At 57.0% G+C, this 27,075-nt stretch overlaps 1 protein-coding gene across 3 annotated transcripts in view; it reads right to left on the reverse strand.

Moving 5' to 3' along the window:
* AFAP1L2 (actin filament associated protein 1 like 2) overlaps positions 1-27,075 on the reverse strand; it is a 921,662-nt gene that overhangs the window by 118,360 nt on the left and 776,227 nt on the right. For all 3 annotated transcript variants that reach the window (XM_069611872.1, XM_069611871.1, XM_069611873.1), the window contains exon 11: positions 20,490-20,701. In XM_069611872.1, the coding sequence (XP_069467973.1) occupies positions 20,490-20,701 (212 nt within the window). The remainder of the gene's footprint in view (positions 1-20,489; positions 20,702-27,075) is intronic.

Here is a 27,075-nt window from a genome sequence, read left to right on the forward strand (position 1 = left end):
CGCTGATCTGGCATGCCACGCCTTGACCTGTGCACCCTCGCTGCTGCTGAGCGACGTGCAACGCCTTGCCCTGTGCACCCTCGCTGCTGCTGAGCTGGCGTGCAATGGCTTGCCCTGTCTGGCGTGCAACGCTTTGCCCTGTGCACCCTCGCTCCTGCTGAGCTGGTGTGCATCGCCTTGCCCTGTACACCCTTGATGCAGCTGAGCTGGTGTGCAACTGCTTGCCCTGTGCACCCTCGTTGCTGCTGAGCTGGCGTGCAACGCCTTGCCCTGTGCACCCTCTCTCCTGCTGAGCTGGCATGCAACGCCTTGCCCTGTTTGGCGTGTAACGCTCTGACCTGTGCACCCTTGCTCCTGCTGAGCTGGCGTGCATCGCCTTGCCCTGTACACCCTTGATGCTGCTGAGCTGGCGTGCAACTGCTTGCCCTGTGCACCCTCGTTGCTGCTGAGCTGGCGTGCAACGCCTTGCCCTGTGCACCCTCTCTCCTGCTGAGCTGGCATGCAACGTCTTGCCCTGTTTGGCGTGTAACGCTCTGACCTGTGCACCCTTGCTCCTGCTGAGCTGGCGTGCATCGCCTTGCCCTGTACACCCTTGATGCTGCTGAGCTGGCGTGCAACACCTTGCCCTGTGCACCCTCGCTGCTGCTGAGATGGCGTGCAACGCCTTGCCCTGTCTGGCGTGCAATGCTTTGCCCTGTGCACCCTCGCTGCTGCTGAGGTGGCGTGCATTGGCTTGCCCTGTGCACCCTCGTTGCTGCTGAGCTGGTGTGCAACGCCTTGCCCTGTGCCCCACTCGCTCCTGCTGAGCTGGCGTGCAACGCCTTGCCCTGTCTGGCATGCAACGCATTGCTCTGTGCACCCTCGCTGCAGCTGAGGTGGCATGCAACGCCTTGCCCTATGAACCCTCGTCGCTGCTGAGCTGGCGTGCAACGCCTTGCCCTATGAACCCTCGTCGCTGCTGAGCTGGCGTACTGCGCCTTGCCCTGTGCACCCTTGCTGCTGCTGAGCTGGCATGCAACGCCTTGCCCTGTGCACCCTCGCTGCTGCTGAGCTGGCGTGCAACGCCTTGCCCTATGAACCCTCGTCGCTGCTGAGCTGGCGTGCAGCGCCTTGCCCTGTGCACCCTCGCTGCTGCTGAGCTGGTGTGCAACGCCTTGCCCTGTGCACCCTCGCTGCTGCTGAGCTGGCGTGCAACGCCTTGCCCTGTGCAACCTCGCTGTTACTGAGCTGGCGTGCAATGCCTTGCCCTGTGCACCCTCGCTCCTGCTGAGCTGGCGTGCAACGCCTTGCCCTGTCTGGCATGCAACACATTACTCTGTGCACCCTCGCTGCTGCTGAGGTGGCGTGCATTGGCTTGCCCTGTGCACCCTCGCTGCTGCTGAGCTGGCGTGCAACGCCTTGCACTGTGCAACCTCGCTGCTGCTGAGCTGGCATGCAACGCCTTGCCCTGTGCACCCTCGCTGCCGCTGATCTGGCGTGACACGCCTTGTCCTGTGCACCCTCACTGCTGCTGAGCTGGCATGCAATGCCTTGCCTTTGCACCCTTGTTGCTGCTGAGCTGGCGTGCAACACCTTGCCCTTTTCACCCTCGCTGCTGCTGAGCTGGCGTGCAACGCCTTGCCCTGTGCACCTTCGCTGCTGCTGAGCTGGCGTCCAACACCTTGCCCTGTGCACCCTCGCTGCTGCTGAGCTGGCGTGCAATGCCTTGCCCTGTGCACCCTTACACCTGCTCCATATTCACCATCGTTCCTGCTGAGCTGGCATGCAACGCGTTGCCCTGTGCACCCTTGCTGTTGCTGAGCTAGCGTGCAATGCCTTGCCCTTTGCACCCTCGCTGCTGCTGAGCTGGTGTGCAACGCCTTGCCCTGTGCACCCTCGTTCCTGCTGAGCTGGCGTGCCACGCCTTGCACTGTGCACCCTCGCTCCTGCTGAGCTGGCGTGCAACGCCTCGCCCTGACTGGCGTGCAATCCTTTGCCCTGTGCACCCTCGCTCCCACTGAGCTGGTGTGCAACGCCTTGCCCTGTCTGGCATGCAACGCTTTGCCCTGTTCACCCTTGCTCCTGCTGAGCTGGGGTGCATCGCCTTGCCCTGTACACCCTTGATGCTAATGAGATGGCGTGCAACGCCTTGCCCTGTGCACCCTTGCTGGTGCTGAGCTGGCGTGCAACGCCTTGCCCTGTGCACCCTCACTCCTGCTGAGCTGGCGTGCAACGCCTTGCCCTGTGCACCCTCGCTGCTGCTGAGCTGGCATGCAACGCCTTGACCTGTACACCCTTGATGCTGCTGAGCTGGCGTGCAGCGCCTTGCCCTGTGCACCCTCGCTGCTGCTGAGCTGGCGTGCAGCACCTTGCCCTGTCTGGCGTGCAACGCTTTGCCCGGTGCACCCTCGCTGCTGCTGAAGTGGCGTGAATTGGCTTGCCCTGTGCACACTTGCTGCTGCTGAGCTGGCGTGCAACGCCTTGCCCTGTGCACCCTCGCTGCTGCTGAGCTGGTAAGCAACGCCTTGCCCTGTGCACTCTCGCTTCTTCTGACCTGGCGTGCATCGCCTTGCCCTGTGCACCCTCGCTGCTGCTGAGCTGGCGTGCATAGCCTTACCCTGTGCACCCTCGCTGCTGCTGAGCTGGCGTACAACGCCTTGCCCTGTGCAACCTCGCTGCTGCTGAGCTGGCATGCATTGCCTTGCCCTGTGCACCCTCGCTGCTGCTGAGATGGCGTGCAACGCCTTGCCCTGTCTGGCGTGCAATGCTTTGCCCTGTGCACCCTCGCTGCTGCTGAGGTGGCGTGCATTGGCTTGCCCTGTGCACCCTCGTTGCTGCTGAGCTGGTGTGCAACGCCTTGCCCTGTGCCCCACTCGCTCCTGCTGAGCTGGCGTGCAACGCCTTGCCCTGTCTGGCATGCAACGCATTGCTCTGTGCACCCTCGCTGCTGCTGAGGTGGCATGCAACGCCTTGCCCTATGAACCCTCGTCGCTGCTGAGCTGGCGTGCAACGCCTTGCCCTATGAACCCTCGTCGCTGCTGAGCTGGCGTGCTGCGCCTTGCCCTGTGCACCCTTGCTGCTGCTGAGCTGGCATGCAACGCCTTGCCCTGTGCACCCTCGCTGCTGCTGAGCTGGCGTGCAACGCCTTGCCCTATGAACCCTCGTCGCTGCTGAGCTGGCGTGCAGCGCCTTGCCCTGTGCAACCTCGCTGTTACTGAGCTGGCGTGCAATGCCTTGCCCTGTGCACCCTCGCTCCTGCTGAGCTGGCGTGCAACGCCTTGCCCTGTCTGGCATGCAACACATTACTCTGTGCACCCTCGCTGCTGCTGAGGTGGCGTGCATTGGCTTGCCCTGTGCACCCTCGCTGCTGCTGAGCTGGCGTTCAACGCCTTGCACTGTGCAACCTCGCTGCTGCTGAGCTGGCATGCAACGCCTTGCCCTGTGCACCCTCGCTGCCGCTGATCTGGCGTGACACGCCTTGTCCTGTGCACCCTCACTGCTGCTGAGCTGGCATGCAATGCCTTGCCTTTGCACCCTTGTTGCTGCTGAGCTGGCGTGCAACACCTTGCCCTTTTCACCCTCGCTGCTGCTGAGCTGGCGTGCAACGCCTTGCCCTGTGCACCTTCGCTGCTGCTGAGCTGGCGTCCAACACCTTGCCCTGTGCACCCTCGCTGCTGCTGAGCTGGCGTGCAATGCCTTGCCCTGTGCACCCTTACACCTGCTCCATATTCACCATCGTTCCTGCTGAGCTGGCATGCAACGCGTTGCCCTGTGCACCCTTGCTGTTGCTGAGCTGGTGTGCAACGCCTTGCCCTGTGCACCCTCGTTCCTGCTGAGCTGGCGTGCCACGCCTTGCACTGTGCACCCTCGCTCCTGCTGAGCTGGCGTGCAACGCCTCGCCCTGACTGGCGTGCAATCCTTTGCCCTGTGCACCCTCGCTCCCACTGAGCTGGTGTGCAACGCCTTGCCCTGTCTGGCATGCAACGCTTTGCCCTGTTCACCCTTGCTCCTGCTGAGCTGGGGTGCATCGCCTTGCCCTGTACACCCTTGATGCTAATGAGATGGCGTGCAACGCCTTGCCCTGTGCACCCTTGCTGGTGCTGAGCTGGCGTGCAACGCCTTGCCCTGTGCACCCTCACTCCTGCTGAGCTGGCGTGCAACGCCTTGCCCTGTGCACCCTCGCTGCTGCTGAGCTAGCGTGCAATGCCTTGCCCTTTGCACCCTCGCTGCTGCTGAGCTGGTGTGCAACGCCTTGCCCTGTGCACCCTCGTTCCTGCTGAGCTGGCCTGCCACGCCTTGCACTGTGCACCCTCGCTCCTGCTGAGCTGGCGTGCAACGCCTCGCCCTGACTGGCGTGCAATCCTTTGCCCTGTGCACCCTCGCTCCCACTGAGCTGGTGTGCAACGCCTTGCCCTGTCTGGCATGCAACGCTTTGCCCTGTTCACCCTTGCTCCTGCTGAGCTGGGGTGCATCGCCTTGCCCTGTACACCCTTGATGCTAATGAGATGGCGTGCAACGCCTTGCCCTGTGCACCCTTGCTGGTGCTGAGCTGGCGTGCAACGCCTTGCCCTGTGCACCCTCACTCCTGCTGAGCTGGCGTGCAACGCCTTGCCCTGTGCACCCTCGCTGCTGCTGAGCTGGCATGCAACGCCTTGACCTGTACACCCTTGATGCTGCTGAGCTGGCGTGCAGCGCCTTGCCCTGTGCACCCTCGCTGCTGCTGAGCTGGCGTGCAGCACCTTGCCCTGTCTGGCGTGCAACGCTTTGCCCGGTGCACCCTCGCTGCTGCTGAAGTGGCGTGAATTGGCTTGCCCTGTGCACACTTGCTGCTGCTGAGCTGGCGTGCAACGCCTTGCCCTGTGCACCCTCGCTGCTGCTGAGCTGGTAAGCAACGCCTTGCCCTGTGCACTCTCGCTTCTTCTGACCTGGCGTGCATCGCCTTGCCCTGTGCACCCTCGCTGCTGCTGAGCTGGCGTGCATAGCCTTACCCTGTGCACCCTCGCTGCTGCTGAGCTGGCGTACAACGCCTTGCCCTGTGCAACCTCGCTGCTGCTGAGCTGGCATGCATCGCCTTGCCCTGTGCACCCTCGCTGCTGCTGAGCTGGCATGCAACGCCTTGCCCTGTGCACCCTCGCTGCTGCTGAGCTGGCATGCATCGCGTTGCCCTGTGCACCCTCGCTGCTGCTGAGCTGGCGTGCACCGCCTTGCCTTGTGCACCCTCGCTGCTGCTGAGCTGGCGTGCATCGTGTTGCCCTGTGCACCTTCGCTGCTGCTGAGCTGGCGTCCATCTCCTTGCCTCTGCACCCTTGCTGCTCCTGAGCTGGCGTGCATCGCCTTGCCCTGTGCACCCGTGCTGCTGCTGAGCTGGCATGAAATGCCTTGCCCTGTTTTCCCCTCGCTGCTGCTGAGCTGGCGTGCATCGCCTTGCCCTGTGCACCCTCGCTGCTGCTGAGCTGGCGTGCATCACCTTGCCCTGTGCACCGTCGCTGCTGCTGAGCTGTCGTCCATCTCCTTGCCCTGTGCACCCTTGCTGCTGCTGAGCTGGCGTGCATCGCCTTGCCCAGTGCACCCTCGCTGCTGCTGAGCTGGCGTGCAATGCCTTGCCCTGTTTTCTCCCTCGCTGCTGCTGAGCTGGCATGCAACGCCTTGCCTTTGCATCATTGCTGCCGCTGAGCTGGCCTGCAACGTCTTGCCCTGTGCACCCTCGCTGCTGCTGAGCTGGTGTGCAACGCCTTGCCTTTGCACCATCGCTGCTGCTGAGCTGGTGTGCAACGCCTTGCCCTGTGCAACCTCGCTGCTGCTGAGCTGGCATGCAACGCCTTGCCCTGTGCACCCTCGCTGCCGCTGAGCTGGCGTGCAACGCCTTGCCCTGTGCACCCTCTCTCTTGCTGAGCTGGCGTGCAATGCCTTGCCCTGTCTGGCGTGCAACGCTCTGCCCTGTGCACCCATGCTCCTGCTGCGCTGACGTGCATCGCCTTGCCCTGTACACCCTTGATGCTACTGAGGTGGCGTGCATTGGCTTGCCCTGTGCACCCACGCTGCGGCTGAGCTGGCGTGCAACGCCTTGCCCTGTGCACCCTCGCTGCTGCTGAGCTGGCATGCAACGCCTTGCCCTGTGCACCCACGCTACTGCTGATCTGGCGTCCCAAGCCTTGCCCTGTGCACCCTCGCTGCTGCTGAGCTGGCATGCAATGCCTTGCCCTGTGCACCGTCGCTGCTGCTGCGCTGGCATGCAACGCCTTGCCCTGTGCACCGTCGTCGCTGCTGAGCTGGCATGCAATGCCTTGCCCTGTGCACCCTCGCTCCTGCTGAGTTGGCATGCAATACCTTGCCCTGTGCATCCTCGCTGCTGCTGAGCTGGCATGCAACGCCTTTCCCTATGCACCCTTGCTGCTGCTGAGCTGGCGTGCAACGCCTTGCCCTGTGCACCCTTGCTGTTGCTGAGCTGGTGTGCAATGCCTTGCCCTGTGCACCCTCACTCCTGCTGAGCTGGAATGCAACGCCTTGGTCTGTGCACCCTCACTGCTGCTGAGCTGGCGTGCAACGGCTTGCCCTGTGCACCCTCGCTCCTGCTAAGCTGGCGTCCAACGCCTTGACCTGTCTGGCGTGCAACACCTTGCCCTGTGCACCCTCGCTGCTGCTGAGCTGGCATGCATCGCCTTGCCCTGTGCACCCTTGCTGCTGCTGAGCTGGCATGCAACGCTTTGCCCTGTGCACCCTCGCTGCTGCTGAGCTGGCATGCATCGCCTTGCCCTGTGCACCCTTGCTGCTGCTGAGCTGGCGTGTAACGCTTTGCCCTGTGCACCCTCACTGCTGCTGAGCTGACGTGCATTGGCTTGCCCTGTGCACCCTCGCTGCTGCTGAGCTGGTGTGCAACGCCTTGCCCTGTGCACCCTCGCTGCTACTGAGCTGGAATGTAACGCCTTGCCCTCTGCACCCTTGCTGCTGCTGAGCTGGCATGCAACACCTTGCCTGTGCACCCTCGCTGCTGCTGAGCTGGCATGCAATGCCTTGCCCTGTGCACCCTCGCTGCTGCTGAGCAGGTGTGCAACGCCTTGCCCTGTGCACCCTCGCTGTTACTGAGCTGGCGTGCAATGCCTTGCCCTGTGCACCCTCACTCCTGCTGAGCTGGTGTGCAACGCCTTGCCCTGCACACCCTCGCTGCCGCTGAGCTGGCGTGCAATGGCTTGCCCTGTGCACCCTCGCTCCTGCTGAGCTGGCATGCAACTCCTTGCCCTGTGCATCCTCGCTGCTGCTGAGCTGGCATGCAACGCCTTTCCCTGTGCACCCTTGATGCTGCTGAGCTGGCGTGCAACGCCTTGCCCTGTGCACCCTTGCTGCTGCTGAGCTGGTGTGCAATGCCTTGCCCTGTGCACCCTCGCTGCTGCTGAGCTGGCGTGCAACGCCTTGCCCTGTCTGGCATGCAACGCATTGCTCTGTGCACCCTCGCTGCTGCTGAGGTGGTGTGCATTGGCTTGCCCTGTGCACCCTCACTCCTGCTGAGCTGGTGTGCAACGCCTTGCCCTGCACACCCTCGCTGCCGCTGAGCTGGCATGCAACGCCTTTCCCTGTGCACCCTTGATGCTGCTGAGCTGGCGTGCAACGCCTTGCCCTGTGCACCCTCGCTGCTGCTGAGCTGGCGTGCAACGCCTTGCCCTGTGCACCCTTGCTGCTGCTGAGCTGGTGTGCAATGCCTTGCCCTGTGCACCCTCGCTGCTGCTGAGCTGGCGTGCAACGCCTTGCCCTGTCTGGCGTGCAACGCATTGCTCTGTGCACCCTCGCTGCTGCTGAGGTGGTGTGCATTGGCTTGTCCTGTGCACCCTCGCTGCTGCTGAGCTGGCGTGCAACGCCTTGCATTGTGCAACCTCGCTGCTGCTGAGCTGGCATGTAACGCCTTGCCCTGTGCACCCTTGCTGCCGCTGATCTGGCGTGCCACGCCTTGTCCTGTGCACCCTCGCTGCTGCTGAGCTGGCGTGCAACGCCTTGCCCTGTGCACCCTCACTGCTGCTGAGCTGGCGTGCAACGCCTTGCCCTGTGCACCCTTGCTGCTGCTGAGCTGGCGTGCAATGCCTTGCCCTGTGCACCCTCACTCCTGCTGAGCTGGCGTGCAACGCCTTGCCCTGTGCACCCTCGCTGCTGCTGAGCTGGCGTGCAATGGCTTGCCCTGTCTGGCGTGCAACGCTTTGCCCTGTGCACTCTCGCTCCTGCTGAGCTGGCGTGCATCGCCTTGCCTTGTACACCCTTGATGCTGCTGAGCTGGCATGCAACGCCTTGCCCTGTGCACCCTCTCTCCTGCTGAGCTGGCGTGCAATGGCTTGCCCTGTGCCCCTTCGTTGCTGCTGAGCTGGCGTGCAACAACTTGCCCTGTGCTCCCTCGCTGCTGCTGAGCTGGCATGCAATGCCTTGCCCTGTGCACCCTCGCTGCTGCTCAGCAGGTGTGCAACGCCTTGCCCTGTGCACCCTCGCTGCTGCTGAGCTGGCATGCAATGCCTTGCCCTGTGCACCCTCGCTGCTGCTGAGCTGGCATGCAACGCCTTGCCCTGTGCACCCTCGCTGCTGCTGAGCTTGCGTGCAGTGCCTTGCCCTGTGCACCCTCGTTGCTGCTGAGCTGGCGTGCAACGCCTTGCCCTGTACACCCTCGCTGTTACTGAGCTGGCGTGCAACGCCTTGCCCTGTGCACCATCGCTGCTGCTGAGCTGGTGTTCAATGGCTTGCCCTGTCTGGCGTGCAACGCTTTGCCCTGTGCACCCTTGCTCCTGCTGAGCTGGCGTGCATCGCCTTGCCCTGTACACCCTTTATGCTGCTGAGCTGGCGTGCAACTGCTTGTCCTGTGCACCCTCGCTGCTGCTGAGCTGGCATGCAACGCCTTGCCCTGTGCACCCTCTCTCCTGCTGAGCTGGCGTGCAATGCCTTGCCCTGTCTGGCGTGCAACGCTCTGACCTGTGCACCCTTGCTCCTGCTGAGCTGGCGTGCATCACCTTGCCCTGTACACCCTTGATGCTGATGAGCTGGCGTGCAACACCTTGCCCTGTGCACCCTCGCTGCTGCTGAGCTGGCGTGCAACGCCTTGCCCTGTCTGGCATGCAACGCTTTGCCCTGTGCACCCTCGCTGCTGCTGAGGTGGCATGCATTGGCTTGCCCTGTGCACCCTCGTTGCTGTTGAGCTGGCGTGCAATTCCTTGCCCTGTACACCCTCGCTGCTGCTGAGCTGGCCTGCAACGCCTTGTCCTGTGCACCCTCGCTGCTGCTGATCTGGCGTGCCATGCCTTGCCCTGTGCACACTCGCTGCTGCTGAGCTGGCGTGCAACGCCTTGCCCTGTGCACCCTCGTCGCTGCTGAGCTGGCGTGCAGTGCCTTGCCCTGTGCACCCTCGCTGCTGCTGAGCTGGCGTGCAACGCCTTGCCCTGTGCACCCTCGCTGCTGCTGAGCTGGCGTGCAATGCCTTGCCCTGTGCACCCTCGCTGTTACTGAGCTGGTGTGCAATGCCTTGCCCTGTGCACCCTCACTCCTGCTGAGCTGGCATGCAACGCCTTGCCCTGTGCACCCTCGCTGCTGCTGAGCTGGCGTGCAATGGCTTTCCCTGTGCACCCTCGCTCCTGCTGAGCTGGCATGCAACGCCTTGCCCTGTGCATCCTCGCTGCTGTTGAGCTGGCATGCAACGCCTTGCCCTGTGCACCCTTGCTGCTGCTGAGCTGGCGTGCAACGCCTTGCCCTGTGCACCCTTGCTGCTGCTGAGCTGGTGTGCAATGCCTTGCTCTGTGCTCCCTCGCTGCTGCTGAGCTGGTGTGCAACGCCTTGCCCTGTCTGGCATGCAACGCCTTGCCCTGTTCACCCTCGCTGCTGCTGAGCCGGCGTGCATCGCCTTGCCCTGTGCACCCTTGCTGCTACTGAGCTGGCGTGCAACGCTTTGCCCTGTGCACCCTCGCTGCTGCTGAGCTGGCATGCATTGGCTTGCCCTGTGCATTCTCGCTGCTGCTGAGCTGGCGTGCAATGCCTTGCCCTGTGCACCCTCGCTGCTGCTGAGCTGGCATGCAACGCCTTGCCCTGTGCACCATTGCTGCTGCTGAGCTGGCGTGCAACATCTTGCCTGTGCACCCTCGCTGCTGCTGAGCTGGCATGCAACACCTTGCCCTGACCTCCTCGCTGCTGCTGAGCTGCCATGTAACGCCTTGCCCTGTGCACCCTCGCTGCTGCTGAGCTGGCGTGCAACGCCTTGCCCTGTCTGGCGTGCAACGCATTGCTCTGTGCACCCTCGCTGCTGCTGAGGTGGTGTGCATTGGCTTGTCCTGTGCACCCTCGCTGCTGCTGAGCTGGCGTGCAACGCCTTGCATTGTGCAACCTCGCTGCTGCTGAGCTGGCATGTAACGCCTTGCCCTGTGCACCCTTGCTGCCGCTGATCTGGCGTGCATCGCCTTGCCCAGTGCACCCTCGCTGCTGCTGAGCTGGCGTGCAATGCCTTGCCCTGTTTTCTCCCTCGCTGCTGCTGAGCTGGCATGCAATGCCTTGCCTTTGCATCATTGCTGCCGCTGAGCTGGCCTGCAACGCCTTGCCCTGTGCACCCTCGCTGCTGCTGAGCTGGTGTGCAACGCCTTGCCTTTGCACCCTCGCTGCTGCTGAGCTGGTGTGCAACGCCTTGCCCTGTGCAACCTCGCTGCTGCTGAGCTGGCATGCAACGCCTTGCCCTGTGCACCCTCGCTGCCGCTGAGCTGGCGTGCAACGCCTTGCCCTGTGCACCCTCTCTCCTGCTGAGCTGGCGTGCAATGCCTTGCCCTGTCTGGCGTGCAACGCTCTGCCCTGTGCACCCATGCTCCTGCTGCGCTGACGTGCATCGCCTTGCCCTGTACACCCTTGATGCTACTGAGGTGGCGTGCATTGGCTTGCCCTGTGCACCCACGCTGCTGCTGAGCTGGCGTGCAACGCCTTGCCCTGTGCACCCTCGCTGCTGCTGAGCTGGCATGCAACGCCTTGCCCTGTGCACCCACGCTACTGCTGATCTGGCGTCCCACGCCTTGCCCTGTGCACCCTCGCTGCTGCTGAGCTGGCATGCAATGCCTTGCCCTGTGCACCGTCGCTGCTGCTGCGCTGGCATGCAACGCCTTGCCCTGTGCACCGTCGTCGCTGCTGAGCTGGCATGCAATGCCTTGCCCTGTGCACCCTCGCTCCTGCTAAGCTGGCATGCAATACCTTGCCCTGTGCATCCTCGCTGCTGCTGAGCTGGCATGCAACGCCTTTCCCTATGCACCCTTGCTGCTGCTGAGCTGGCGTGCAACGCCTTGCCCTGTGCACCCTTACTGTTGCTGAGCTGGTGTGCAATGCCTTGCCCTGTGCACCCTCACTCCTGCTGAGCTGGAATGCAACGCCTTGCCCTGTGCACCCTCACTGCTGCTGAGCTGGCGTGCAACGGCTTGCCCTGTGCACCCTTGCTCCTGCTGAGCTGGCGTCCAACGCCTTGACCTGTCTGGCGTGCAACACCTTGCCCTGTGCACCCTCGCTGCTGCTGAGCTGGCATGCATCGCCTTGCCCTGTGCACCCTTGCTGCTGCTGAGCTGGCATGCAACGCTTTGCCCTGTGCACCCTCGCTGCTGCTGAGCTGGCATGCATCGCCTTGCCCTGTGCACCCTTGCTGCTGCTGAGCTGGCGTGTAACGCTTTGCCCTGTGCACCCTCACTGCTGCTGAGCTGACGTGCATTGGCTTGCCCTGTGCACCCTCGCTGCTGCTGAGCTGGTGTGCAACGCCTTGCCCTGTGCACCCTCGCTGCTACTGAGCTGGAATGTAACGCCTTGCCCTGTGCACCCTTGCTGCTGCTGAGCTGGCATGCAACACCTTGCCTGTTCACCCTCGCTGCTGCTGAGCTGGCATGCAATGCCTTGCCCTGTGCACCCTCGCTGTTACTGAGCTGGCATGCAATGCCTTGCCCTGTGCACCCTCACTCCTGCTGAGCTGGTGTGCAACGCCTTGCCCTGCACACCCTCGCTGCCGCTGAGCTGGCGTGCAATGGCTTGCCCTGTGCACCCTCGCTCCTGCTGAGCTGGCATGCAACTCCTTGCCCTGTGCATCCTCGCTGCTGCTGAGCTGGCATGCAACGCCTTTCCCTGTGCACCCTTGATGCTGCTGAGCTGGCGTGCAACGCCTTGCCCTGTGCACCCTTGCTGCTGCTGAGCTGGTGTGCAATGCCTTGCCCTGTGCACCCTCGCTGCTGCTGAGCTGGCGTGCAACGCCTTGCCCTGTCTGGCGTGCAACGCATTGCTCTGTGCACCCTCGCTGCTGCTGAGGTGGTGTGCATTGGCTTGCCCTATGCACCCTCACTCCTGCTGAGCTGGTGTGCAATGCCTTGCCCTGCACACCCTCGCTGCTGCTGAGCTGGCATGCAACGCCTTTCCCTGTGCACCCTTGATGCTGCTGAGCTGGCGTGCAACGCCTTGCCCTGTGCACCCTCGCTGCTGCTGAGCTGGCGTGCAACGCCTTGCCCTGTGCACCCTTGCTGCTGCTGAGCTGGTGTGCAATGCCTTGCCCTGTGCACCCTCGCTGCTGCTGAGCTGGCGTGCAACGCCTTGCCCTGTCTGGCGTGCAACGCATTGCTCTGTGCACCCTCGCTGCTGCTGAGGTGGTGTGCATTGGCTTGTCCTGTGCACCCTCGCTGCTGCTGAGCTGGCGTGCAACGCCTTGCATTGTGCAACCTCGCTGCTGCTGAGCTGGCATGTAACGCCTTGCCCTGTGCACCCTTGCTGCCGCTGATCTGGCGTGCCACGCCTTGTCCTGTGCACCCTCGCTGCTGCTGAGCTGGCGTGCAACGCCTTGCCCTGTGCACCCTCACTGCTGCTGAGCTGGCGTGCAACGCCTTGCCCTGTGCACCCTTGCTGCTGCTGAGCTGGCGTGCAATGCCTTGCCCTGTGCACCCTCACTCCTGCTGAGCTGGCGTGCAACGCCTTGCCCTGTGCACCCTCGCTGCTGCTGAGCTGGCGTGCAATGGCTTGCCCTGTCTGGCGTGCAACGCTTTGCCCTGTGCACTCTCGCTCCTGCTGAGCTGGCGTGCATCGCCTTGCCTTGTATACCCTTGATGCTGCTGAGCTTGCATGCAACGCCTTGCCCTGTGCACCCTCTCTCCTGCTGAGCTGGCGTGCAATGGCTTGCCCTGTGCCCCTTCGTTGCTGCTGAGCTGGCGTGCAACACCTTGCCCTGTGCTCCCTCGCTGCTGCTGAGCTGGCATGCAATGCCTTGCCCTGTGCACCCTCGCTGCTGCTCAGCAGGTGTGCAACGCCTTGCCCTGTGCACCCTCGCTGCTGCTGAGCTGGCATGCAATGCCTTGCCCTGTGCACCCTCGCTGCTGCTGAGCTGGCATGCAACGCCTTGCCCTGTGCACACTCGCTGCTGCTGAGCTTGCGTGCAGTGCCTTGCCCTGTGCACCCTCGTTGCTGCTGAGCTGGCGTGCAACGCCTTGCCCTGTACACCCTCGCTGTTACTGAGCTGGCGTGCAACGCCTTGCCCTGTGCACCATCGCTGCTGCTGAGCTGGTGTTCAATGGCTTGCCCTGTCTGGCGTGCAACTCTTTGCCCTGTGCACCCTTGCTCCTGCTGAGCTGGCGTGCATCGCCTTGCCCTGTACACCCTTTATGCTGCTGAGCTGGCCTGCAACTGCTTGTCCTGTGCACCCTCGGTGCTGCTGATCTGGCATGCAACGCCTTGCCCTGTGCACCCTCTCTCCTGCTGAGCTGGCGTGCAACGCCTTGCCCTGTCTGGCGTGCAACGCTCTGACCTGTGCACCCTTGCTCCTGCTGAGCTGGCGTGCATCACCTTGCCCTGTACACCCTTGATGCTGATGAGCTGGCGTGCAACACCTTGCCCTGTGCACCCTCGCTGCTGCTGAGCTGGCGTGCAACGCCTTGCCCTGTCTGGCATGCAACGCTTTGCCCTGTGCACCCTCGCTGCTGCTGAGGTGGCGTGCATTGGCTTGCCCTGTGCACCCTCGTTGCTGTTGAGCTGGCGTGCAATTCCTTGCCCTGTACACCCTCGCTGCTGCTGAGCTGGCCTGCAACGCCTTGTCCTGTGCACCCTCGCTGCTGCTGATCTGGCGTGCCATGCCTTGCCCTGTGCACACTCGCTGCTGCTGAGCTGGCGTGCAACGCCTTGCCCTGTGCACCCTCGTCGCTGCTGAGCTGGCGTGCAGTGCCTTGCCCTGTGCACCCTCGCTGCTGCTGAGCTGGCGTGCAACGCCTTGCCCTGTGCACCCTCGCTGCTGCTGAGCTGGCGTGCAATGCCTTGCCCTGTGCACCCTCGCTGTTACTGAGCTGGTGTGCAATGCCTTGCCCTGTGCACCCTCACTCCTGCTGAGCTGGCATGCAACGCCTTGCCCTGTGCACCCTCGCTGCTGCTGAGCTGGCGTGCAATGGCTTTCCCTGTGCACCCTCGCTCCTGCTGAGCTGGCATGCAACGCCTTGCCCTGTGCATCCTCGCTGCTGTTGAGCTGGCATGCAACGCCTTGCCCTGTGCACCCTTGCTGCTGCTGAGCTGGTGTGCAACGCCTTGACCTGTGCACCCTTGCTGCTGCTGAGCTGGTGTGCAATGCCTTGCTCTGTGCTCCCTCGCTGCTGCTGAGCTGGTGTGCAATGTCTTGCCCTGTCTGGCATGCAACGCCTTGCCCTGTTCACCCTCGCTGCTGCTGAGCCGGCGTGCATCGCCTTGCCCTGTGCACCCTTGCTGCTACTGAGCTGGCGTGCAACGCTTTGCCCTGTGCACCCTCGCTGCTGCTGAGCTGGCATGCATTGGCTTGCCCTGTGCATTCTCGCTGCTGCTGAGCTGGCGTGCAATGCCTTGCCCTGTGCACCCTCGCTGCTGCTGAGCTGGCATGCAACGCCTTGCCCTGTGCACCATTGCTGCTGCTGAGCTGGCGTGCAACATCTTGCCTGTGCACCCTCGCTGCTGCTGAGCTGGCATGCAACACCTTGCCCTGACCTCCTCGCTGCTGCTGAGCTGCCATGTAACGCCTTGCCCTGTGCACCCTCGCTGCTGCTGAGCTGGCGTGCAACGCCTTGCCCTGTCTGGCGTGCAGCGCATTGCTCTGTGCACCCTCGCTGCTGCTGAGGTGGTGTGCATTGGCTTGTCCTGTGCACCCTCGCTGCTGCTGAGCTGGCGTGCAACGCCTTGCATTGTGCAACCTCGCTGCTGCTGAGCTGGCATGTAACGCCTTGCCCTGTGCACCCTTGCTGCCGCTGATCTGGCGTGCCACGCCTTGTCCTGTGCACCCTCGCTGCTGCTGAGCTGGCGTGCAACGCCTTGCCCTGTGCACCCTCACTGCTGCTGAGCTGGCGTGCAACGCCTTGCCCTGTGCACCCTTGCTGCTGCTGAGCTGGCGTGCAATGCCTTGCCCTGTGCACCCTCACTCCTGCTGAGCTGGCGTGCAACGCCTTTCCCTGTGCACCCTCGCTGCTGCTGAGCTGGCGTGCAATGGCTTGCCCTGTCTGGCGTGCAACGCTTTGCCCTTTGCACTCTCGCTCCTGCTGAGCTGGCGTGCATCGCCTTGCCTTGTACACCCTTGATGCTGCTGAGCTGGCATGCAATGCCTTGCCCTGTGCACCCTCTCTCCTGCTGAGCTGGCGTGCAATGGCTTGCCCTGTGCCCCTTCGTTGCTGCTGAGCTGGCGTGCAACACCTTGCCCTGTGCTCCCTCGCTGCTGCTGAGCTGGCATGCAATGCCTTGCCCTGTGCACCCTCGCTGCTGCTCAGCAGGTGTGCAACGCCTTGCCCTGTGCACCCTCGCTGCTGCTGAGCTGGCATGCAACGCCTTGCCCTGTGCACCCTCGCTGCTGCTGAGCTGGCATGCAATGCCTTGCCCTGTGCACCCTCGCTGCTGCTGAGCTGGCATGCAACGCCTTGCCCTGTGCACCCTCGCTGCTGCTGAGCTTGCGTGCAGTGCCTTGCCCTGTGCACCCTCGCTGCTGCTGAGCTGGCGTGCAACGCCTTGCCCTGTACACCCTCGCTGTTACTGAGCTGGCGTGCAACGCCTTGCCCTGTGCACCATCGCTGCTGCTGAGCTGGTGTTCAATGGCTTGCCCTGTCTGGCGTGCAACGCTTTGCCCTGTGCACCCTCGCTCCTGCTGAGCTGGCGTGCATCGCCTTGCCCTGTACACCCTTTATGCTGCTGAGCTGGCGTGCAACTGCTTGTCCTGTGCACCCTCGCTGCTGCTGAGCTGGCGTGCAACGCCTTGCCCTGTGCACCCTCTCTCCTGCTGAGCTGGCGTGCAACGCCTTGCCCTGTCTGGCGTGCAACGCTCTGACCTGTGCACCCCTGCTCCTGCTGAGCTGGCGTGCATCACCTTGCCCTGTACACCCTTGATGCTGATGAGCTGGCGTGCAACACCTTGCCCTGTGCACCCTCGCTGCTGCTGAGCTGGCGTGCAACGCCTTGCCCTGTCTGGCATGCAACGCTTTGCCCTGTGCACCCTCGCTGCTGCTGAGGTGGCGTGCATTGGCTTGCCCTGTGCACCCTTGTTGCTGTTGAGCTGGCGTGCAATTCCTTGCCCCGTGCACCCTCGCTGCTGCTGAGCTGGCCTGCAACGCCTTGCCCTGTGCACCATCGCTGCTGCTGAGCTGGTGTTCAATGGCTTGCCCTGTCTGGCGTGCAACGCTTTGCCCTGTGCACCCTCGCTCCTGCTGAGCTGGCGTGCATCGCCTTGCCCTGTACACCCTTTATGCTGCTGAGCTGGCGTGCAACTGCTTGTCCTGTGCACCCTCGCTGCTGCTGAGCTGGCGTGCAACGCCTTGCCCTGTGCACCCTCTCTCCTGCTGAGCTGGCGTGCAACGCCTTGCCCTGTCTGGCGTGCAACGCTCTGACCTGTGCACCCCTGCTCCTGCTGAGCTGGCGTGCATCACCTTGCCCTGTACACCCTTGATGCTGATGAGCTGGCGTGCAACACCTTGCCCTGTGCACCCTCGCTGCTGCTGAGCTGGCGTGCAACGCCTTGCCCTGTCTGGCATGCAACGCTTTGCCCTGTGCACCCTCGCTGCTGCTGAGGTGGCGTGCATTGGCTTGCCCTGTGCACCCTTGTTGCTGTTGAGCTGGCGTGCAATTCCTTGCCCCGTGCACCCTCGCTGCTGCTGAGCTGGCCTGCAACGCCTTGTCCTGTGCACCCTCGCTGCTGCTGATCTGGTGTGCCATGCCTTGCCCTGTGCACACTCGCTGCTGCTGAGCTGGCGTGCAACGCCATTGCCCTGTGCACCCTCGTCGCTGCTGAGCTGGCGTGCAGTGCCTTGCCCTGTGCACCCTCGCTGCTGCTGAGCTGGCGTGCAACGCCTTGCCCTGTGCACCCTCACTCCTGCTGAGCTGGCATGCAACGCCTTGCCCTGTGCACCCTCGCTGCTGCTGAGCTGGCGTGCAATGGCTTTCCCTGTGCACCCTCGCTCCTGCTGAGCTGGCATGCAACGCCTTGCCCTGTGCATCCTCGCTGCTGTTGAGCTGGCATGCAACGCCTTGCCCTGTGCACCCTTGCTGCTGCTGAGCTGGCGTGCAACGCCTTGCCCTGTGCACCCTTGCTGCTGCTGAGCTGGTGTGCAATGCCTTGCTCTGTGCTCCCTCGCTGCTGCTGAGCTGGTGTGCAACGCCTTGCCCTGTCTGGCATGCAACGCCTTGCCCTGTTCACCCTCGCTGCTGCTGAGCCGGCGTGCATCTCCTTGCCCTGTGCACCCTTGCCGCTACTGAGCTGGCGTGCAACGCTTTGCCCTGTGCACCCTCGCTGCTGCTGAGCTGGCATGCATTGGCTTGCCCTGTGCATTCTCGCTGCTGCTGAGCTGGCGTGCAATGCCTTGCCCTGTGCACCCTCGCTGCTGGTGAGCTGGCATGCAACGCCTTGCCCTGTGCACCATTGCTGCTGCTGAGCTGGCGTGCAACATCTTGCCTGTGCACCCTCGCTGCTGCTGAGCTGGCATGCAACACCTTGCCCTGTCCTCCTCGCTGCTGCTGAGCTGGCATGTAACGCCTTGCCCTGTGCACCCTCGCTGCTGCTGAGCTGACATGCAATGCCTTGCCCTGTGCACTCTTGCTGCTGATCTGGCGTGCCACGCCTTGCCCTGTGCACCCTCGCTGCTGCTGAGCTGGCATGCAATAGCTTGCCCTGTGCACCCTCGCTGCTGCTGAGCTGGCGTGCAAGGCTTTGCTAGGCTACTTGATTGTGACTAGCCATCAGTTGGACCCAATCTTGCTTAGATTCCATGCACGCCCTGGAAGAATGACAGTTGCTGCTTCGCTACTATTGCTACTGGTCTGTCCATAGGTGAGAGCAAAGAGATCACCTGCTTGTGTCTCTTTCAGAGCTCAGGCGTGAGAATCCAGGCAGCAGCAGAAGAAGTGGAGGCACTCCAAGATATTTGATACAGTCTAGCTGGAGGCCTCCACAAGGGATGTTGTACTACCCATCAGCTAATGTGCTCAGTTCTTGGCATGGTCTAATAGAGTTATTGCATTCCAGCTTCCTCTACCAGCACCCCCAGCACCTGTGAAGAAAAGAATCTCCCTGTTCTGCTTCAACAGAGGCACAAGAACGGTGCTTGCAACCCTGCTACTACTGTAACTACAAAAAAGGATCATATTTCTTTGGCCAAACGGACAGTGGGTAACATGGTAGCGCTCCTCAGAGCTTACACGCTTAAACCACTTTGCCTATTGGTAGACTCTGGAACTGAAGTCATCTTAAAGCCATCTACTTCTGCAGTCCAGCTATGTATTTTGTACGCCTAGTTTTCTATTCAGGAAAACGCAAGGGCAGAAAATGTAATATCCTGAACTCACCAAAAAACAAGCATTGACAATGCCAACAGTTTGGGCTTTTGTGTAGGCATGGGAAAGGCACTTGCCAGGCACAACCGCTGTGGTATTAACTACCCATTGTTGGTAGCCGGTGCAAAATGGTGCGAGTACCTGAGCATCTAATATCAGTGTGTGGCAAAAATGTTGGCTTTGACAATGCTTGTTTTAAACAGGACTTCAGTGACTTTGCCAATGCTTGTTTTTAACATGACTTCAGTGAAGGACACGTAGAGTGTTTATAAATCGAGTGGCTGAAGGCAGGCCTGGTAAGCCATTTTTATCACTCCAGTAGCGTGTTTGCAACTCCAATTAAGACATAACTCTCAGAACACTGCTTTGAGCAAACACTGGCAGGCACTTTGAGCTCCCTTTAATGAATCCTTACCATCTGCTTTTGCATTAAAAGAGTTCCCATGAGGAGGTGTTTTGGCAGACAGAAGCAGGAGTGGGTGGGAATGGCCATAGAGATTAGCATGGCTATGCGCAAGCAATTGGTGGGCACATAATGGTGTCCCTCCTCATCCGTGATTCCTCCCTATCAGTACTCCAATGCAATAGTTTTGGCTAAGAGGTGGCACACGTGCCAACTAATAGGTCAAACTCAAAACAACTCATAACTCTCCTACCTCTGCCAACTGAGCTATGAAACCATCGGATCTTCTGGTCACATAAACACAGAATCTTTGAGATGCAGTTATAGCAACAAATAAACCTGTGTTCTTCTTGCATCACCCAAGTTGGGTCAACCTTGGGCAGGGTCTCAAGACATCTCACCTCAAGGCCAGAAGCCCCCTGACTCCAGAACGTTCCGCTCCAGCGGCACAGAGTAAGTTTGATTAATAATGCCAAAGGGATCCAGGATCTGCTGTCACATTGGCAGGCTAGATCCTCTTCCTTTAACCCTATTTCTGGATTAGATTTAAACCTTCATATTTAAAATGTCCCCCTCCTGGTGACTAGTGGTACTGTGGAACTGTCCCAAGTGCTGGAAGGCCACTTGTGAGCAATGAGAAATACAAGTGCTCAGCATCTCAACATCACTTCAATAACAATTATCAGAGAACTCTCTTCCCTATCACCACACTTTGCAAGTGGTCGGGTAAAAAGCTAGTGTCCTAGTGGATCTGTGATATGATATGATAGTTTATTTATATAGCGCCTATACACAATGTGTTTCAAAGCGCTTCAAGGCAAGGGAGGGAACAAGGGAAAATACAATGACATTCTTACAGGCCATGAACAGTAAGGATGTGAAATTAACTATCGTACTCGGCCTGACGACATTTCAGATAGTGCAAGAGCTAAGCCATAGATAAGGAAGGGTGGGGGAGAGTGGGAAGGAAATGGAAACAGACAGGTGACGACCGTACTAGGCCTGACGACATTTCTGGTAGAGCCGGAGAAAACAAAAGGTGAGGGAGAGGGGTGCAGAAAGGGAGGGAGGAACAAAACAGGAGACTATCGTATTAGGCCTGACAACATTTCAGATAGTGCTGGGGGGTTGGGGTGGGGGGAGTGGTTGCAGTGAAGGGCATAGGGTCTTAACACTATTTTTATTTATTTGGTGTATGTATTGAGCGTGGACCTAGCTTGAAGCCGTGTAGCAATGTATAACAATGGGCTACTAGGAATACGGGTATGCAGGCACGTTACTATGCAACTCTACAAGTGGCAGGTTTTTCAGTCTGCTGAGCAACTTTCACAAGTCACGTTACCTCCAAAGTTGCCAGTTCCTCCCCGTTCTGTAGGATCCGGAAGGAGTAGAGATGCTCCGGGCTGGGTTCCGGGAGGACTTCGCAGCCGGACAGATCCACCGGCTGAGAGAGGCTCTTGCTGCGATTCTTGTCTTGGTAGAAATGCAGCTTACCGTTCTTTAGGCAGCACCAGCGGGACTTCCACTGACTGTTGATCAGCACGTTCAGATACGCTGCGATAAGACAGGAGCACAGGTTTGGCCATTGTCTCTGGCATACAATGGTGTGGTGTTCTGTTTACACTTACAATGTGTGAACGAAACATGCAGAGCTGGGTGTTCAACATTTATGCTGCAGAAACAAGATAATTTCAGTAATAATTATATCAAATCTTCCTGTAGCACTTCAGTCCAATTTCACACCACTATAAAGTGCCACAATGATCTGTATTGTTATTACCCAGCTCACTTTATGATCCTCTGAAGAATTAAGGGGTGAGATGGCCTAGCCAGGATTTGAATCTGTGACAGCAGAATGCACACAGATCTCTGACGTGAATGCTGAACCAACTCTAATGTGATAATTCAGGGTAATCAATTTAAGAACGTCAGCGATATACTGAAACACACATTATCAATCATACATGAAAATTACCTAGAAATTGACATTATTCTCCTACAAAATGACCATAGTCCCTCGACTTTGTTCCCTATACCAAAATGATTTGTTCATATCTGAATTCAATTCTCGGGGGCCTCCTGATGAAGGTCAAAGAAGTGAACCCCTTTGCCTGAAACATGTATATGTGACAGTCCTGGATCTAGGGGCACACTAATGAGACTCCCCTCTTGGATTATACAGAAACAATCTATTTCGTAGATTTTTTGAAACTTCAATTAGACTGTATCTTCAACCAGATTTCTCCCTCCTCGAAGCATGGTGGTAATAGCGTTCATTGCTATCAAATTTAATGGTACTCAATGTATCGATCTGAAAAGGATGAAGGGTGGAGTCGGCCAAGCCGGAATGCAATCCTGGTACTTGATTGTGATATGCCATTTATAACACGTCTATACACAAGTGTTTCAAGGCGTGACAAGACAAGGTAGGGAAGACAGACAGAGGACAAGACAAATGATCGCCTTGTGTCATTCAGATCATGCAAGTGCAACAGCACGAAGTGCAGGGGGGAAGGCAGAGGGGGAAGTGCCGGGGAGAGGAAGTGAAGACAGGGCAGCAGTTGCTCTGAGTAGGTGCAGCAAGGACAGCGCGGCTCTGGGTAAGTGCAAGGAGGAAGGGGACTGTAGATGTTATAGATACAGCCCAAATGTACGTGCAGTGGAGCCTGATCATGGAGGAGCCTGGTATCCAGTGAGGCTCTGAGGGTAGCCAGACAACCAGTCAGTGCAGCAGACAGAGCCAGCAGGGAGGAAGAGAAAGAAAGCAGAGGAGAAAAGGAATGTCCTGAGCTGCTTCCGCAACTTCAGGTGGTCCGGCTAAACTTTGAACGGGGCAGGGAAACCATTCCAGAGGGAGGCACCTGCGGAGGAGCGAGATCTACACCCCACTCTCTGCCTGGAGAAGCATCTGACCCTTAGAGAGTTGGCGGTAGCTGAGCGAAGGGCTTCAGAAGGAACGTATTTAGGAAGAGAGAGCTGAATGTAATGCGGGCCCGGTCCCAGAAAGCCTTGTGGACGATGCAGAGGGTCTTGAACTTGATCCTTGCAGCAACCGGGATCCAGGGCAGAGATTTCAGGGCTGGAGAGAAACGGTCCTTGGGCTTGAGGCCAAGGATAAGTTTTGCAGTCCTGTTCTGTATGAGTTGAAGAGGGCAGGGAGTAGAGGAAGGCAGATTGAGAAAGAGGCTGTTGCAGTAGTCCAGCCTAGATAGAATCAAGGCTCTGGAGACATTGAGCCTCTGGGGGAAAGTGAGAAAAGGAAGACTACGTCTGAGGAGGTGCAGCTGGTAGTGGACCCTCTTGGCAACGTCTGTGATATGAAGAGAAAAGGAGAGAGTGGAGGCGAAGATGACACCAAGGTTTTTTGCCTCACAGAAAGGCAAAGGAAGATAGCCCAGGGAGGGGGGCCAGAGTGAGAGATGGAAAGCGGGAGCCAGGGTCCAAATGAGAAGGAGCCAGGGTGAGAGGGTAGAGCACTCGGGAACACCACACATGGAGGGAGAGGTGGTGGAGAGAAAGGATGCAAGTTGGACCTGGGAGGTATGGTCCCGAAGGAAGGAGGTCAACCACTCCAGGGCCTGATCCATGATGGCCAGGTTCTCGCAGAGTCCATTGATCAGGATGGCGTGATTGACTGTGTCAAAAGCAGAGGAAAGGAGGCTGGAGTCAAGATTAGAGAGTAGAGCTTCACGGGTGTTCAGGAGAGCAGTTTCCATGCCTCTGGCTGCTTTGTAGCCAGACTGATGGTCGTAGAGGCAACCAACAGATCTGGTGTGGACAGTAAGCTGGAAGATGGTCATAATTTCCAGGAGTTTGCCCAGGAAAGGAGTGATAGAGATTGGGCGGTAGTTAGAGGGGCAGATATGATCGTCCGAAGACTTTTTAAGGAGGGGGTGTACAAGGGAGTGCTTGAGGAGAGAGGGGAAAGATCCATTGGTGAAAGAGTGATTGCAGAAATTGGCTAAGGCTGGGGCGAGGGTGTCGATGTGGTCCTTGATGGCTCTGGAGGAGCAGGTGAGGACCTCTTTGGATGATACTTTCATAGATCAGACTTGTCTAGAAACGTCATTTGGTGTTGTCAAAGACAGAGAGGAGATAGGAGAGGGCCTGGAGGCCAGAGTGGGCAGAGAGAGGTAGAGGGAGAGGATGAGGAGAGAGAGGACAGGATGTCATGAGTTTTAGCGGTGAAGTCCACTCTGGAAGTCATGCACAGATCCATGAAGCATGCACTTGCACTTAACTTACTGAAAAATACTGAGAGAAAGACGACTACGAACATGTACTACGGCAATCGCGTGTGCATTTAGAAACATTTCAGGCAATTACATGCGCACAGTGGTTAGACAGCATGAAATGGATATATATTTGTTAAAATGCATGTTATGGTAGTTGATTAGCTCTCGTTCTGTCCGCAGCATATCTAGGCGTGAGAATCTTACCTACGTAAAAGCATTAAATAAGAACCATAGATTTGCAAAGATGTGTTGTTTTTTTTCAAAAGAAACATTAAACAGTATTTATGTATCATTAGCACCCTGCAGGGGGACGCCAGTCAATCAGGAGGATCGGAAACACAGTGTAGACTGTATGGTACAAGCCCGCTTTACGAGCTGCCTGTGCAGCCAGAGACCCTTTCCATGCTCCCCCTTCACCAGAGCACACGTGTAGTTTTGTACACGGGTGCATATGGCTTTTTCAAAGAAAACAAAAAAGAGACATCCCGCTAGTGCTGCTGTCCCCTCAGTCCGTTTTCCATGTTCGTGACGTCAAAGTCATCAACATGGAAAATGGACTGATGCTTTCAGCAGCACTGTGCAGCGTGGTCGGGACCATGCAGCAAGTGTCCTTTTTGTTTTATTTAAAACAACATTCACACATTAGCACCCATGTAGGGAGCTACACGGGTGCTAATGGTGATATGCCCCGAGGTGGAGGCCCGACCCTGTAGGTAATGACCCGGCACCCTCGTCAATGGACCCACGCTGTGCTCAGGCCCTTAACTTGGGCGGCGGCCCGTTACCTACAGGGTTGGCCCGCCACCTCGGGGCATATTGCCTCAATATTTCAGAGATAATAAAAAACAGACACATGCTAGGATGGCCCACGTAATGCGAGCGAGCACTTCTCACTGATCCAGCAATGGTGTTAGTAACAATAATAAGAATAATTATGATTGCAACGTTAGTAGAGTGCAGAGCTCACCAACAAAGTGCTCTTATCTTATTGATCATAAAACAGCACTATAATTTACTGTATAGTGATTGTCACTTTTTGTATACCAATTACTTGTTGCACTTTCAAAACGCACTAGAAGAACACTAATAGCAATCATGATAACATTAAAGCACTTGTTGTGTAAAGCCACTGCTACCACAGTGCAGGTGGTGTGAATTGACTTGCAACCAGGTGCTATCATTAGCCAGGGAAGTTCTGTGTTAACAGGTTAGCATCCTTTTGGTAATTGACCTTTTATGAAACTGCAAAAAGGCGACCTTTATGACGTCGACTTTCTGTTTCTATATCATATAGTTTAAAACTCAACTCCAAAGGTTCATCCCCTTTTAAAGTAGTATTTTAAAATAAATGAAAACATGAATACTCCTCAATGCCTGCCCTGGCAACTCCCTAACTCCTCTTTTTTCCTTACTTGTGTGTATGCTAGCAGAACATTTTTCACTTTGACGCAGCCTCACTATGTTTCCCGCCCATTTCTTTTTTTACTATTGAATTTTGGACCAGAATTCTTTTTTGCCGGTCAACCTTTTGACTGATCAATCAATCAAAAACTTTATTTCAGGGAGAAATCCCTATAAAAGCATCACAAAAATATAAAATAACATTGCAGTTTTACATATAAGAACAATATGTAATTCATTATAAATACAAGGATATGATAAAAACACATTAAAATGATATAACCAATTCTTATAAGCAAAAGGTGGTGGCAGTCCTGTTTTATGGAGCGCAGGCACTGTTAAATCTGTCCTGGAAGATCTGGGCTATTTGCGAAGGCTACTTCTGGAGAAAGGTCTTTAGACTTCCAAATTCTCTGCCGGTATATATGATCAGGTTCGAGTTGAGACTCCAATCAATGCAATCGATAACTATGTGGAAAACCATCTCCCTGTATTGTAAAAGCATAATGGACTTTCCACCTGTACCCTTTAACATCACGAATAAAATAAATATTTAAATCATTGGAAGAAGCCATGCAATGATTTACCCGCAGAAAACAGCATTGAAAAAGTGACTCTAAAGAATAACCCTCTGAAAGTGAAGGGAAAATTGCAAGTGAATGACTGGCAGGATACTACAGAGCAAAGGCACAAATATAAATTGTGCAATAATATACCTTTCGTAAATAAAGAAACTAAAAATGTGCCATTGAAATATCAAAACAAATTCCCTTTGTCCCACTACCGAGACCGTCTCCTAAACTGCAGACTGAATATTCTTCCAACAGGAGAGGTCAGACTTATGAGAAAACAGATCCATCTGAAGGATGCAGGAGCCCGCCACTGTGGTCTAGATGATTACCCGGAGACTATAAAGCACCTAGTGAAACTATGCCCCACACTAACGGAGAACCGAGGAAAGTTGCTGGGGGAGTACCACTAGACCTACTCATCATTAACAGATGAAATGTGGTGGGAGGGGATATTGACAGCAGAGAAAATTGGTATAACAATTGCAGCCATGAAACTACTAGAAGAGGAATTGATGACGAAATAAGAAGAACATCAGGACTTTGTTGGGACTGACCTCCGTATTATGATGAAATTCTCTCTTGAGTATGAGATGGAATAATGTTAAAAGGTTTACAAATACGTTAACCAATAAAACATTTCAATATAAAAAAAAAAAGATTCTTAAAAAAATAAATGAGGCTAGATAGAAACACGAGATACGGATCGATTTTAAGCAGTCTCATATTAGAGAGACTCACAAAACGATGTTGACTTTTGAACCATTGAATTTGGAAATATAAATCCCTGTCAGTATTCACAATTATGGCTGAAAGCTGCACCCAGTTATCTGCAGTACACACATGAACTTAGAGAACTGTCTCAATTTAAGAAACCACAATGAATGATGACACCCTTCCTTTTTAAAGGTCGGTGACAATGGAGCAGTATGAGTTTTAAATGGTCATGACCACCCATCCTCATCATTTCCTTTCTTGCTCCTTGGTGAAAGATGAAAGGAGAATATTCTGCCTACTATACATGTTTTCTTGATTGAGTGCAAAAAGAGAAAAAACACTGCCAATCTGTGAGAGGTTAGGGACCTACAATTACCACGCATAGTAGTGCCATAAAAACAGAGGACAAAGAAAAATAAAGTGTACAAAAGAGAAATAGAATACAAAAGAGAAACAGAGTAGAAAAATATAAAAGGTAAGAGTACAAAAATGTAGGAAAGTATAGAAAATAAACACAAAAGAAGAACACAGAAGAGTCCAAGAGCATAAAAGTGAAAAGTACAAAAGAGTGGATTCCCATGGAAAAACATAAGAGTAAATGTAGAAAAAGAGCAGAAAAGTACAAAAGTTAAAAGTACAAAAAAGCAGGAACATATAAAAAAGAAACAGTACAAAGAAGAATACAGAAGAGTCTAAGAGCATAAAAGAGAAAATTACAAAAGAAAGAAAAGTTCCAAGAACAAATGCAAAAAAGTACAAAAGAGAAAAAGTGTAGAAAAGTACAAAAGAGAAACGTACAAAAAGAGTGGGAACACCTAAAAAAAGACACAGCACAAAGTAGAACACAGAAGAGTCTAAGAGCATAAAGTACAAAAGTGAAAAAGTGAGCATGGAACCAAATACAAGAGAAAAATCACAAGAAATTATCTTTAGAAATGCAGCAGTCCTAAAAAATGACCTTAAAACAATATTCCACGGACTTCAAGATGGCCGCCGGGGAGGGAGG

This window comes from Ambystoma mexicanum, chromosome 8 (assembly GCF_040938575.1).
Source record: "Ambystoma mexicanum isolate Mex_15411 chromosome 8, UKY_AmexF1_1, whole genome shotgun sequence".
NCBI lineage: Eukaryota > Metazoa > Chordata > Amphibia > Caudata > Ambystomatidae > Ambystoma > Ambystoma mexicanum.